Source organism: Crocodylus porosus, unplaced genomic scaffold (assembly GCF_001723895.1).
Source record: "Crocodylus porosus isolate Cpor-Errol unplaced genomic scaffold, CroPor_comp1, whole genome shotgun sequence".
Taxonomy (NCBI): domain Eukaryota; kingdom Metazoa; phylum Chordata; order Crocodylia; family Crocodylidae; genus Crocodylus; species Crocodylus porosus.
Genome location: NW_017728931.1, coordinates 99,541,087 through 99,554,040, shown reverse-complemented (window position 1 = coordinate 99,554,040; position 12,954 = coordinate 99,541,087). Strand labels below are relative to the sequence as shown.

Genomic DNA, 12,954 nt, shown 5'->3' with positions numbered 1-12,954 from the left:
ATATTTTAAATATTTTATATAGTATAATATAGTAACTTATATATACACACATGAATACATGTAAAGCTTGATTTTTTTAATTGCCAGTTGAGTTGCAGTGTTAGGCAGGGAAAACAGACAGGGGCAGGGACAGAAAGTCAAAGCTAGAGAAGGGAGGGGGAACCAGGAGACCCAAGCTGTAGGAGTAGCTGGATCAGTGAGGGGAGTAACAGCCAGGGTGACCTCAGGGGTCACCGATTAACCCACTGTGGGAGGCATGCAGCCTGTGGGCCACTAGCTGAATAGCCCAGGTAGGTACTAGAAGATATGAGGAAAAATGATGTGGTAAGATACAAGTCAAACCCTTTTTGTCATATGAAAATAGCTTTGAAACAAGAAGCTTAATATAAGGCAACATTTGTTCAGATTACTTACAGAATCCTACCTTCTAGAAAAGTTGATCTGTAGTCTACAGATTCACTAGAAACCATTTCTGTAGTTGGACTTACACTCCTTGCACTCACCAGCCTGTCCAAATGAGGAGTGTGCACTCTACCATCATAGCGAACTAGATCACCTCCCAAATCTAAAAATGGATGTGAAAGAAGTGATATTAAACACCTGTACAGAGTGAGTGTCAACACTAATTTAAGAATACATATGTAGACCGCAGACATTCTGCTGTGCTGACAAGGGAAGTTATTACAGCAGTTCTCAAGGTGGGTCAAAGCTAGAGCACCATGAAGGCTTCTGTAATCTATGCAAAGTGGACACAGTTCTTCAGGGACCATGTACTAAGCATAGCTGTAATGTATTTGCTACAAACATTTTCTCCCTTCCCTAGTCTCCCTACGGCAGGGCTCATGGAGGGAGAAGATGGTTTAGACTAGAGCAGGTGTGGCCCCCAGCACTGCATCATCTGGCCCATGGGCTGTAGTGCTGTCCTCTAGAACGGGTGCACAGTACGGCACTGTTTCATTTCGACTTGAGTTTCGAGATTTCGAAATTTGCTTTGAATTTCATTTTGATTTGAAACTGTTGTTCCATTTTGTTTCATCAAAACAGTGAAACAGTTCCAATTCATTGTTTCATTGAAACAGTGACGTTGTTGTAACATTTCACCCATAGGCTATAATGGGGAAGATCGAAACAGCTTCTCTCACCCAGCAGGCAGATTGGGGGCTGCAACCCCAGGAGGCTGTGGGGGCTGTGCCAGTCTTCCCAGGGTTGCAGGCCCCCAATCTGCCTGCCAGATGAGGGAGGGAAGCCAGGTACTGCCGCCTGGGACTGGGGAGCTGGGGAAGGGAACTTAGCCCGATTGCTCAGTTTCCCTCCCCAGCGCTACGATTGGGCTGGGGAAGGGAACTTGGCCCACCTGAGCTGAGTTCCCCATCCCAGCACTACGATTGGGCCAGAGAAGGGAAGTGAGCCTGGTTAGCTGAGTACCCCTCCCCAGCGCTATGATCCAGCTGGGGAAGGGAACTGAGCCCAGCTGAGTTGAGTTTCCCTCCTCAGTGCTGTGATCAGACTGGGGAAGGCAACTCAGTCCAGCTGAGCTCAGTTTCCTTCTCCTGAGCTGCGATGGGCTTCCCACAGCCCGGCTGCGGGAGGCGGGGAGAGCCAGAGCTGCGTTCCCCGCCTGGCTGAGCCACATGGGGCTACAGAGCTGCTGGGAGCACAGCCCTGGTTCTCCGGCATCTTCCACCACCTGACTGCTGGCTGCTTTGAAACTCAAAATATTTTGAAATCTTTCGACTAGCCTCATTTTGTTTTGAGGCTGTTTTGAAGCCCTTTGTTTCATTTTGATTTTGCTGTTTTGAGCTCAAAATGAGTCGAAACAGGGTTATTCTCAGTTGGCCAGGTCTGGCTAGGCTCTTGCCCTTTACAGAATACAGGTAGCAGAAAGGGGCTAAAATTCAGATGAGAGCTCCATCTTTATTGTACAATCACTATTGATGTAGTTTAAGAGTGGCATTCTCAGACACAGATACTGCATACATTAGTCCATGTTTTAAAAAACCCATTTATAATTGTAATTACATCATGAAGTTAATCATCTGTACCTTTAATCTGTTTCTTCTTCTTCATCCACAAGAAAAAAACCACAAATAACAAAAGTACAATGGATATTGAAACAACTCCCACAGTCAATCCTGTGTAATTTGGATCTTGCTGAACCAATACTTTCCCAATAACAGTTGACAAAACTTCTTGCTTCCACTGGAAGAAACAGAAATACAAGAATTGTGATGCAGGGGAAAATTTTAAATTACCTCTGCTTTGTTCTGCTCCTCCCTCCTTCTCCTCCCAAATAGGTAATACATATTTGCACTGAAATAGTGGGATCCAAGCCTTCTCATATGGCTTAAATCCTGGCTTTAAGAAATTCCATAGCGAGGGACAATTTCAAGTAATGCAATGAATTTGCTCTGGTGTAAGCAAAATCAGAATCTGGTTCTCTGTGATTTATTAAGTCTTTTCAGGGGACAAAGTAGCAAACATAAACAACTACATTCTCTATTGAGGAATTGAGCACTTACACACACAAACATAGCAGTAGGTGCCTACTACTACTACAAGGTGCCTACCTTGTACTAATTTACCTTTTACATCCATTACACAAACAAATACCTACTGCATTCCTATTATTTAAAAAAATAGCCTAAGTGTCTATAGGACATGTCCTTTTGACCTATATACATGGGGCAGCTTCAGACTTTCCTCAGACTCCTCTATTTTCGTTTCCAGACTCATGTGATTCAGTCCCTGGCAAGTCAACAGTTTAGGAAAAAAAAAAGCCAAACTAACAAACACTGGACAGCCAACAGAACAAAACTATCACAAGTCACATGGCACTATCTCAGTCTGTTGGAATGCATTTGGCAATCCTTCTTCCTTGTGTGCAATTCAGTTTTTTGGGGACTGTAATGGTAGATCTGCCTGTCAGAAAAGCAAAATTTCCTCTTTGCTGATCAGGCACCAATTTCTAAGTCTACCTGCCAAGAAAAAGGGAAAAAGCTTGTTTCACCATTTTATGCCAAACTCTTTGCTTCCACATGTAGAAGGTGCTGGGCATATTTGGTTCTTACAAGCTAAAGAACTTAGGGAATATGGCATAACAGAACCAATCAAATGAATTTACCTTAGCAGCTACATACGTATAAATATGTATGTATATGCATATCACATAGGCATATGATAAGAAGGAATTTTCAGGTGTTGAAAAAATGTATAAGGAGTCCATAAAGCATGATATTTTTATACTTGGCCAGCTACATGCCCAAATGATTTTATACTTGGCCAGCTACATGCCCAAAAAGTTGTAGTTTTTTTTTTTGTAAACTATCTTATCTTAACTAGTAATGTAGTGACAGTAGTATTATGATGGCACTTAGGAGCCCTAGTTACAGATAAGGATCCCATTGTGACAGGTGCTGTATAAACAGAACAAAATGATAGTCCCTGCCCCAGACAGCTTACAGTCTGAAAGAAAGATACCATACAGCTTTCAATCCTACTTATTCATAAGCCCACTGATTTCACTGTAGCATGACAGGATACATAACGGTTTAATTATAAAAAGGAACATCATTTCTTATCTTCCTTCATTCATCTTTCATCAAAAAACCCTAAAACATTCTTGTGGTGTCTTATGAATCAACAAAAGGTCATATCCTGGTCCAGTATAACTTAGTGGCTACATTCCCAGTAACTCTAGTGGGATCGAGTTTTGGTTCATACTGAGTGAAATAATGGACTCAAGTATTTGTCCTGAATGTCATCAATTTACAAGAACTAATAAAATGAAATTGGAGAGGGTGGAGAAAAGATAATTTCATGTATTCATCATATCAGGGGCCTGATCCCATGGATTCTAGTGAGACTTTTCCCAAAAAAGGCTTGCAGAACCAGGATTAAGATGAATGTTCTATTGTGACCACGTTCTTCCCATCTCTAGTTTCTTCCTATGCTTACACTAGAAGTTTTTTTGAGTAGGGACTGTTATTTTTTTCTGTGTTTATATAACACCTACCACAACCGGGTCCCAGTCCATGATGGGGGTGCTTACTTGCTGCCCTAATAAAAATAATAATGTTTCATTTAAAAGAATTAACAGTTCTAAGTAAGATTAAATTTAAAACTACTATGACTAACACTAAAGGAAGTGCACAAACTGGATTCACTGTGAATCCTAGGTTTAAGTTGTATTCTAAGTTTGTAGGTTCCATAATTACAGTGGCATTGTTATCACATATGCAGGGGAGATATCCCACCTCTATATTTAGCTCACTGTTGGTTTTCAGCAGCTCACTGGGAACTGTACAGAAAATTGATTCTGATTGCAAGAAAATATTTTCACAACTCTCATTGCCAACTTTTAGCACCTTGCCGTTCACAGCTTCTGAGTCGATATAACTTCCCTGGGGGGGGGAAAAATCAATTACTACTTTACATAAGTACTTCATAAAGCGTAAGGACACTTGATTGGTTCAGAAAAACATTATAAATAAGAGCCAATTAAGAAATAAAACATACAATTAAGTTTGTATTGTCGAGTCAATACACGTATATAAGTTCTGTTAATGAAAACAGCAGTTTGGCAGACAGATAAAGGGGAAATAAAATGTTTAAGGCTAAAACCTGCTTTAAGTTACACTTATACAGCCACAAAGATTTCTAAAAATGTAAACGTGCAAGAATATATTTGGCTGTTTTGTTCACTGTGTAGCCTAGATTTTTGCATAATACACATGAGAAAGGAAGCAATATATGACTATGTTGTTTATAAAAAAAACTGGCATTCTGTTAGCCACAAATTACAGGCATCTCAAATATTTTGTTTTGGAAGTAGAGAAGGGAGGTACATTATAAAGGGGAGATGAAACTTGCAAAGCGAAAAAGTGAATTGGTCTCATAAATGTTGGTTAAGTGTATTGGTAAAATTAAACATAAGCATGCTCTGGTAAATAAGACATCATTCTAAAGCCCTATTCAATATTTTTGACCCAGAAAAACTCCTTTGGTATTCACATCCCAGACTTAGCCAAATGTCTATTAGTACTTGGAAGATATTAGCATGTAAAGGCTCTGGTCAGGGTGAGGCCCCCTTTTGTGCTGTCCAAATATTTAAGAGGATAAGGTTCCTGCTCTGAGGAGCTCACAAACGAATTCAAGACAAGTAAAGGCATGATAAACAGGGTGGTGGTGTAGAGTGTAGTAGCTATTCTGTGAAAATTACTTGCATTCACATTCTTCTCCCAGGGTAAATGACAACTGAGGCATGGTAAGCTAGCCCATTTTCTACTGACAGGTGAACTACCTTAGCTTAGGATTCACACCAGAATAGGACAGAGGTACTCAACCAACCCCTGGCCCAAGGGCCAGATCCATAGCCAGTTCCAGCCCACAAAGCCATGTAATCTGGCTGGTGGGGTCTCCTCATGGGTCCATAAATTTGGTGGTGGAAGAGCAATGGCAATTAACACTGCCACTGCTTCCCTGCCTCCATATTCCCAAGTACAACATGGCTGGATGGGCCCCAGCCAGGCTGACCCCATGCACAAGAATTGGGCCTGGTTCCTGAGTGGCTGGATCAAGCCATAGCCCAATCTAGCTCTGTGGAAATGGCTTGTCCAGGGCCAGATGCAGCTTTGGGGAGCCAGGCTGGAAGCAGTCATGTTGGAACTGCCTGGCTGCAGTCCAATGCAGGTGTGAGGATCAGACTTGGTGAGCTCTTCTTACATGGCTACACTGGGTACTGGTTGAGCCATTCCCACTTAGCTTCATCAGGCCCCAGCTAGGCCAGACCTGCACCACTCATCCAGCCCACCATCTGAAAAAAAACCAGGCACCAATGGAATAGGATCTTGCACCCAGGCAATTATCATGGAGCAGCTGCTGTGCCTTCAGTCCCCACTCTTGTTTACCTTCTAATAGCCTGCACATGTATGCAAGCCCTAATGTAACAATCAGAAGGAAGGGAGGGAAGCAGGGAGGATGAGGACACCAGTAGAAGATACTCTAGATGTGCTAACCAAGGGAGGGTTGAAAAGAATAGCTTACAGTGAGCTCCGTGCAGGATTCATAGAAAACAAGAACTCCATTTTGTGATTTTTTTTTCAATTCTAAAATGTATTTCAATCCCAATAGAAAAACTACTTTATGCAGGTTTTTGGGGGTGTGGGTGAGAGAGTGGGGGAGAGAAGGTGGTAGATCCAACTAGGAGCCCCTGGCCCAGCTCAGGTAGGGCCATATCCCAGGGGAGTGCTCTAACCAATTCTTGGGTCTTGCTAAATAGCAACTGGCTTCCCCAGATGTCCTGGGATGAAACATGCTATGTAAGCTCTCTCTGTCTCTTATCACTTTGAAAAATATTTAAATATTAATTGTCTGATAGAGAAAGACTGACTCTCTGCCAGGATGGGAGACACCCACATTCAAGTCTTCCTCTGAATCAAGCAGAGCAAAGACCAATCTGGTTTTCACATCTCAAGTAGGTACCCTGGGCTACAGGATATTTTAGCTCTTTCATCCAGGACGTGATGCATCTCCTTGATGATTTGCATTCAAAACAATACATTTCCATGAAAATAGAAGTTTATTTCTCAGGAAAAAATTGAATTTTGGCACTTCATTAAGAAATTCCTGACCAGTTCTGGTCAGGCCATCAGTTATTGCCATAAATATATGGCAGATTTTCTGACCTCTCCTTAGTTAAACACTCCAGAATTTAGCACAAAAATGTTGGGGATGGAGGGAAGCACCTATTAATTACTAATGGAGCAAGCAAATGAGAGCATGTTACTGGTCTTTCATGTTACTTTTTTTGCCTTTAAAAAAATCTGTTCCTCACCCCTGCTGTGTTCTGAATGGTTGGTGCTTCCATAAGCCATAGATGGCAGTTAGGTACTACTTTGAACAGCCATCACAGACCAATTCCACATACCATACGTCTCCACAGTTATGAGTATTTGAGCAATACAGAAAGATTAATACGCTTTGCATCAGCCTCAAGGGTTATAACTAGGAGCAATGAAATGCAATTAAATAAATGGAAAATTTAGACTTAATATCAGTAATATTGTTAACTGAGAGCTCTAAAACTAAGGTAATCTTCCAACAGAAGTGGAGAAAAATTAATCAATTAAGTCATTTATAAATGGACTGGCTATGTTTCTTAATGCTTTGATAGGCAACCACATTGAGCAGCCTGAGATTGGAGCAGCAGGTTTTTTTTCCACCTTTTAATTCTAAGGGAGATTTATCTAAGGATTGTCTGGATCTTAATTTTCACATGAAATCATCATTTTGCAAATTACTTCTATTGCCAGAATGAGTTATGCTTAAAATTTAAGTCCTGTGGTTTACAAACCAAATGTATGGGTAGTCTGTATTTGTCTCAGTGTGTGCATATGATTTCTAATCTGTAAAACCCCTGGCTGTATTGTTCATTAAAGCCCGTGCTCAGACAGGAACAGGAAGGAGAACCAAGGGCAATACCATCATCACAGGTAGGGACCTCTTAGGTATAATGTGAGAAAAAGGAAGCCCTCCCTAACCCCCCACCCCAAGTTCTGGCTGTCTCAGAGAAGCGGCATCAAGCACTAGCATGGGCAGTGTGTATCATGGAGTACAAAGTAGTTTAGTTTGCTGCTGCTGCGGAGGGGAACTTCTACCACTTTTTTTTTGCTGCTGAAGCCCATGTCAATGGGGTAAAATGCTAATTTCAGCAGTAAAAAATGGGTTAAATTCTCCATCCTCACCCCCATCATCCCTAAGCAGCTGTGAAATCTACTGTTGTTCAATAAAACAAAAATTTCCGGGAAGACTTGCGCTCTGTGACACAAACTGCCTGCGCTGCTGCTTCCTGCAGCTGGAAAGTGCAGGCAGAGAAGGGGATAGGAGAATGAGGCATGAGTAAGGGTGCCTTTCTGGTGCTGATCCCTTTAGGTAGTGCTCAGGGCATGTGTCCAGCTTGCTCACCCCACATTATGTTACTGGGTAAGGAGGTTTCTGTGTTGGTGGAGAGGCCAGTGAAAGTAGAAAAGACTCTAAAGTCTGGGGCTCTGCCCTTTCCCAAAATGACATAAATTAGAATAAACTAATTAACTTTCTTTCCATTCTCTGTCCTGCTTGCACTTTTAATTTTTTGGTTTAATTCTGGAAGCTGAAGGAACCCTAAGTAACAGCTGCTCCTGGACTCCCAACAGTATAGCACACTTGTGAGCTCTATGCTGCTGTGAGTCAGGTGTCTTTATACAACTCTGCAGCACAGACATACCCTGATTAAAAACAGCACTGAGAACTTTCCAAAAGGACCTTAAGAATGGTCACATGCAGAGTCAAGATGCATTACAGGGAGTGCCTAGAGCTGCCCTTGTAGGGGGTGTTGATCTTCCTTCTACTCCTCGGGATGTCTCTATCACTTGCCACAGTTAAGGGCAAGCTGCTGACATGATCTGATCTGCGCTTAAAATATCTGTTTGCCAGGCATGTCCAAATTGTGGCTTAAAATGAATACTGGCCTAGCACTGAGATTTCCTTATTGCTGATTTGACACTGAGGTAGATGTAGGAACTACAATAGTATGTGATGGATATGTATTGTATGTGAGCTTGGAAGAAGAAAACATGCATACAATATGGGTGGTGATCAGTTAAGCAGAACCAGAGAAGGAATTCAACAAAAGAGCAGGCCATGTGGGTAAATCACCCATTTCTTCTGCAGTTTGGTAGTGTTTACAAGTGTGCTGAGACAGGAGGTCATTTTTCATTTTCATTTCATAGGATGCACCAAGCAGTTAGCACACCCAGAGTTTAGGAGTACAGGTCACTGACTATTTGGCAGGCAATAATTGCATTCTCTTGCCTAGACTTGAGTTTTTTGGTTGTCCTAGATTGGCAGACAATAGGACTTGTTCTATAGCCTGTATGCTCTCCAAGTTGGCAGGAGACGGGAGCATTTCAAAAGCCATTTGAGTGGGAGTGGAGCAGGAGATTGCCTCGTGTCACTCTGCCGTGACCCCTCTGACCGGGGTATGAATGACATTGATAGACTTCAAAGAAAATCACATACTTGGCAAGAAAAGATGGCTGGGAGGTGAGACCCAGAGATAGAGAGTAATATGGAATTTTGGAAGGCTTTCACTGAAGATAAAGGCTGGGATCCTAGATAGTGCAAATGACTAAATGCGGTTTTTTCGTAGTAACATTTCCTTATAAAACATCTTATGTTCATCAAGGGAAACCAAATAGAACCTTCCCATCAGTATCCCCAGTCATTTGTTGAAAGCCAAATATGTCACACTAGATTAGTTTGATTGAAAAACCCATGATAAAAGCTTCCCCCTACTCCTCTGAAACTAATTAAGAAAAAGATAAAAGAACTTTGGTTTGGTAGAACAGTTTGTTCACTGAAGCAAGTTGCCATTTAATTTCATGGTGCACTTGCTTAATTATTGCACAAAATATGACCATGAGGCACGTCAACTTGTGTATGCGTTTTTGTACATGGGTAGGGGGCAAGGGAAGAGTGTTGCCATTATGGCTTGTAATGACCTTTTGGCTCCCGAACATAAGTTCTAAAAGTTGCTTCAGTGTTTAGATGGAAGCATCCCACTATAACTAATTTTGTTTGGAGGAGGATGTTGAATTACTGCATGCTCATGCTTTATTCTAGGAGACCAATTTTCACTAATGTCATTCTCAAGCTGGTTGCCAGGAAATAATCAGGGGCATCAGGCTTAGGTAGGCAGCTGGCTAGGAACCATGGCTACAAGGGATACCAGCATAGCTAAATTATCATTGTGTTACTCTCCAAAAAGGCAGTCTTCAGTTAGTCTTCACTATCTGAAAGGTTTCCACCTTGACAACTAAGCAGAAAGAGGGTCAAAACTCTTAAAAGAAAGTATAGCAAATAAAGTGCTTTGGTGCATAAATAGGTTAAAAAAAAGCAGGGACCAAATGGTGAGGCAACAACTATGAAATTTTTCTTACTATAAATATCTACCTCACACATACAGCAGAAATGTTCTGTTGCTACTGTCTGAAGACACTGAGCCATGGAGATGCTGGGTGGAGGGCTTTATTCCTGCCCTAGGCCTGCATAGCTAAATTTTGAAAATTTTCTTCACAGTATCACAGAGGATATTTGTGGGCAGGCTGGGGAACAGGCAATTGTGTAGTTAAGGCTTCTATGTATAAATGATTTAAAAAAAAAAGCTATAAAATGTGTGGCCAGAATTTGTCCATTGGCTGAAATGAAAATATTTTGCAGAGAGAGTTCTTTTTTATTAAGTTCTAGCTCATTTTAATCAGATATCTGCCTGATTTTTCTACCAACTCACCTACCTGGCTCTTTAGTATCTTGTCCATCAAACTGAAGGCCTTCTACAGTCATTGCTCCCAGGTATCTGTGCCATGCAGGTTATGTTGGGGTTAGGAACCCAAGGACTTCAAGGACATACAGCTCTGAAGCAACCCCCAAGGGGCGACTGCCACAGAGCCAGGCCCCTATTTTGTTCCACAAAGAATTTCACATTTTTGGTTTTTATTCTGAATTGGAACAAAACTAAATTTCAAAATATCAAAATCTTCTGCTCAGCAGACTTACATATCTCTAGGCAGTCCTGTACACACATGGCATGGACACAGATTGTCTGCATGTACTCCTATGACCAGTATAATATCTGGGAACTGGTTGTGCTTTGGCACTTTGATTGTATTTCTCAGCACTGTCTGGCTTACCTCAGCATCCAGACTGGTTACTCCAAACAGGCACTCATTACCAGATCTGAAACCTTTAAAGATTCATAAATATTAAGGGCAGAATGGATCACTGTGATTACCAGGGATACTGGTTTTCTCCGATTTAAAAAACCCCCCAATTTTCAGTTAAAAAAAGTAACCCCAAATCCACATTTTCCATGATTAAAATGAAAAAAAATCTCTCTCTCTCTCTATATATATCTATATACTAGTGGTGTTTCATTTAAATCATGGGAAAATGTGGATATGGAGTTACTTTTTTTAAGCCAAAAATTGGGGATTTTTTTAAATCAGAGAAAATCAGGTTCCCTGGTAATTACCTAGTCTGACTGCCTGTATAATACATAATATATTCAGGTATATAATGTCAGGGCAGCAGGATCAGTTTGTCACTACAAATTTCATTTTTCCTTTCAATAGAAAGGCTATAGGAAGTAGAAATGGTTGAATCTTACAGAGCAGGCATTTCAAATTTGGGGCCAGATTCTTGGTCTTGGTACATTGTAACTGGACAGCTAAAAACACCCCAAGTTTTCTGTGTTGGAGCATACACTACTTCATTGCTCTCCAACAGCTTGTAAAAGGCTGCTAAAAGCTGGTGCAACTTGGAACCATCCTGAGGCTGCTTTAGCCTGCATGGATGCCAGACTAGCCTCTGGAAGTCCTGAGGACCAGGAAAAGTACTTTTGCACTTCCACATAATATGCCAAGTGTACATCTGTAGGTTCAGCTCTCTTTCTTTAATTCATGGCAACTGTGACCTCAAAAAAACATATTATATGTAGAATACAATGTTCTCATGCTATTTACTGCTTCATGTTTTACGCAGATTTCTTTGAGAACCTTTCTCCAGTCTTTCATTAAAAAAAACCAAAACAGTTCCCTATTACACTTCAGTGTTATGACTTGTGTTTTAGAGCTTATTTGCTGGTATAGCCAGCAATATCATAATAAAATACTTCCATTTAGGTTTAACTGCTAAAAAGCCAATTAGATCAAAATTAGATTTACAAAATCATTTTAGCACTTCTTACCTTAATTTCTATTACATTTTGGCTGCCTCTTGAGAGAACCACTGGCTTTTCAAAATATTTAAATACAGGGTTATTCACATAATCAAAATCAAAGTACAAAGGGGTGACTCCATCAAAAATAAAAAACACTTTTGTAACAAAAGGTAGTTGCAGATTGAAAGATTTAAGTGAAGGAGTTGTGCAGCAGCTTATCTCTGAGTTAGAGTGATGGTTACATGCCTGTAATAAAAAAAGAGCAGAGAGTAAGTTGATACACTGAAAATACAGGGTGTAAATTATTATTTAAACATCATACCTATGTTTTTCTTCAATGGGTAATATTGAGTGATAAAGATTGGGAAAACTGGAGAACAGTAAAAATAACTGAGAATTGCAGGCCAATGTATCCACCTAGAAAAAGAAATAAATTCAGACAACCCAGGATGTAACAGAAATTATATTAGGACCAAATATAGGAGAAATACTCCTACCCAGTGCCAAAAAGCCATGTGTTTCTGTGCCACAAAAATCATAAATGTTTTTACTTATACAATTATATATTTAAAGCTCCAATTCTGCATTATACCATACACAAGCCCACTGACTGCAGTCTGCCCTTGTAGTATTCATTGCAGGGGATAAAACTGTACATCCTGGCCACAGCTGGGGCAGAATGAACACGCATATCATCTGTTGAAGGTCCATGGCTCTGAGTTTAAATGATTAGCAATGATGGCAGAGGTAGTACCCACCAGAAGAGTCTGTAGTAAGGGAAATTAATGTCCAATGAGGCATGAATACCACCAAAGAAAATGTAGAAAAGTTCAAAATGGCTTATTGTTGGCCAGTGCCTGACTGACTCCTTGTACACAGTAATGTATACCAGGATGAGGGAATGTGCATTTTCACAGAGAAACAGGGAATATGACAGTATCCCTCATATTCTTCATTCTTGCTCTTCTGCTCCCTATCCCAATTGGAGGATTGCCTAGACCAGAAATAGGAAAAGAAGGCTTCATCACAGAAATACTGAAACCACAACACTTAGTAAAGTGGTGGGGCTGTGGGAACCCCTCACATATACCAGCCTCCTCCTATATGGTGACCAGATTTTCAAACGGGGACAGACAGGGGTGTCACAAGAACATTTGGGGGAAGATGATGATGTTCAGTCAGAAAATAGTAGGGAGGGAGTC

General features: G+C 40.9%; 1 protein-coding gene across 1 annotated transcript in view; it reads right to left on the bottom strand.

Annotated features, from left to right (window-relative positions):
- MET (MET proto-oncogene, receptor tyrosine kinase) overlaps positions 1-12,954 on the bottom strand; it is a 104,759-nt gene that overhangs the window by 22,859 nt on the left and 68,946 nt on the right. Inside the window, exons 11-14 of the mRNA XM_019543413.1 lie at positions 11,780-11,998; positions 4,254-4,400; positions 2,043-2,199; positions 425-565 (exon numbers count right to left, since the gene is read on the bottom strand). Of these exons, the coding sequence (XP_019398958.1) occupies positions 425-565; positions 2,043-2,199; positions 4,254-4,400; positions 11,780-11,998 (664 nt within the window). The remainder of the gene's footprint in view (positions 1-424; positions 566-2,042; positions 2,200-4,253; positions 4,401-11,779; positions 11,999-12,954) is intronic.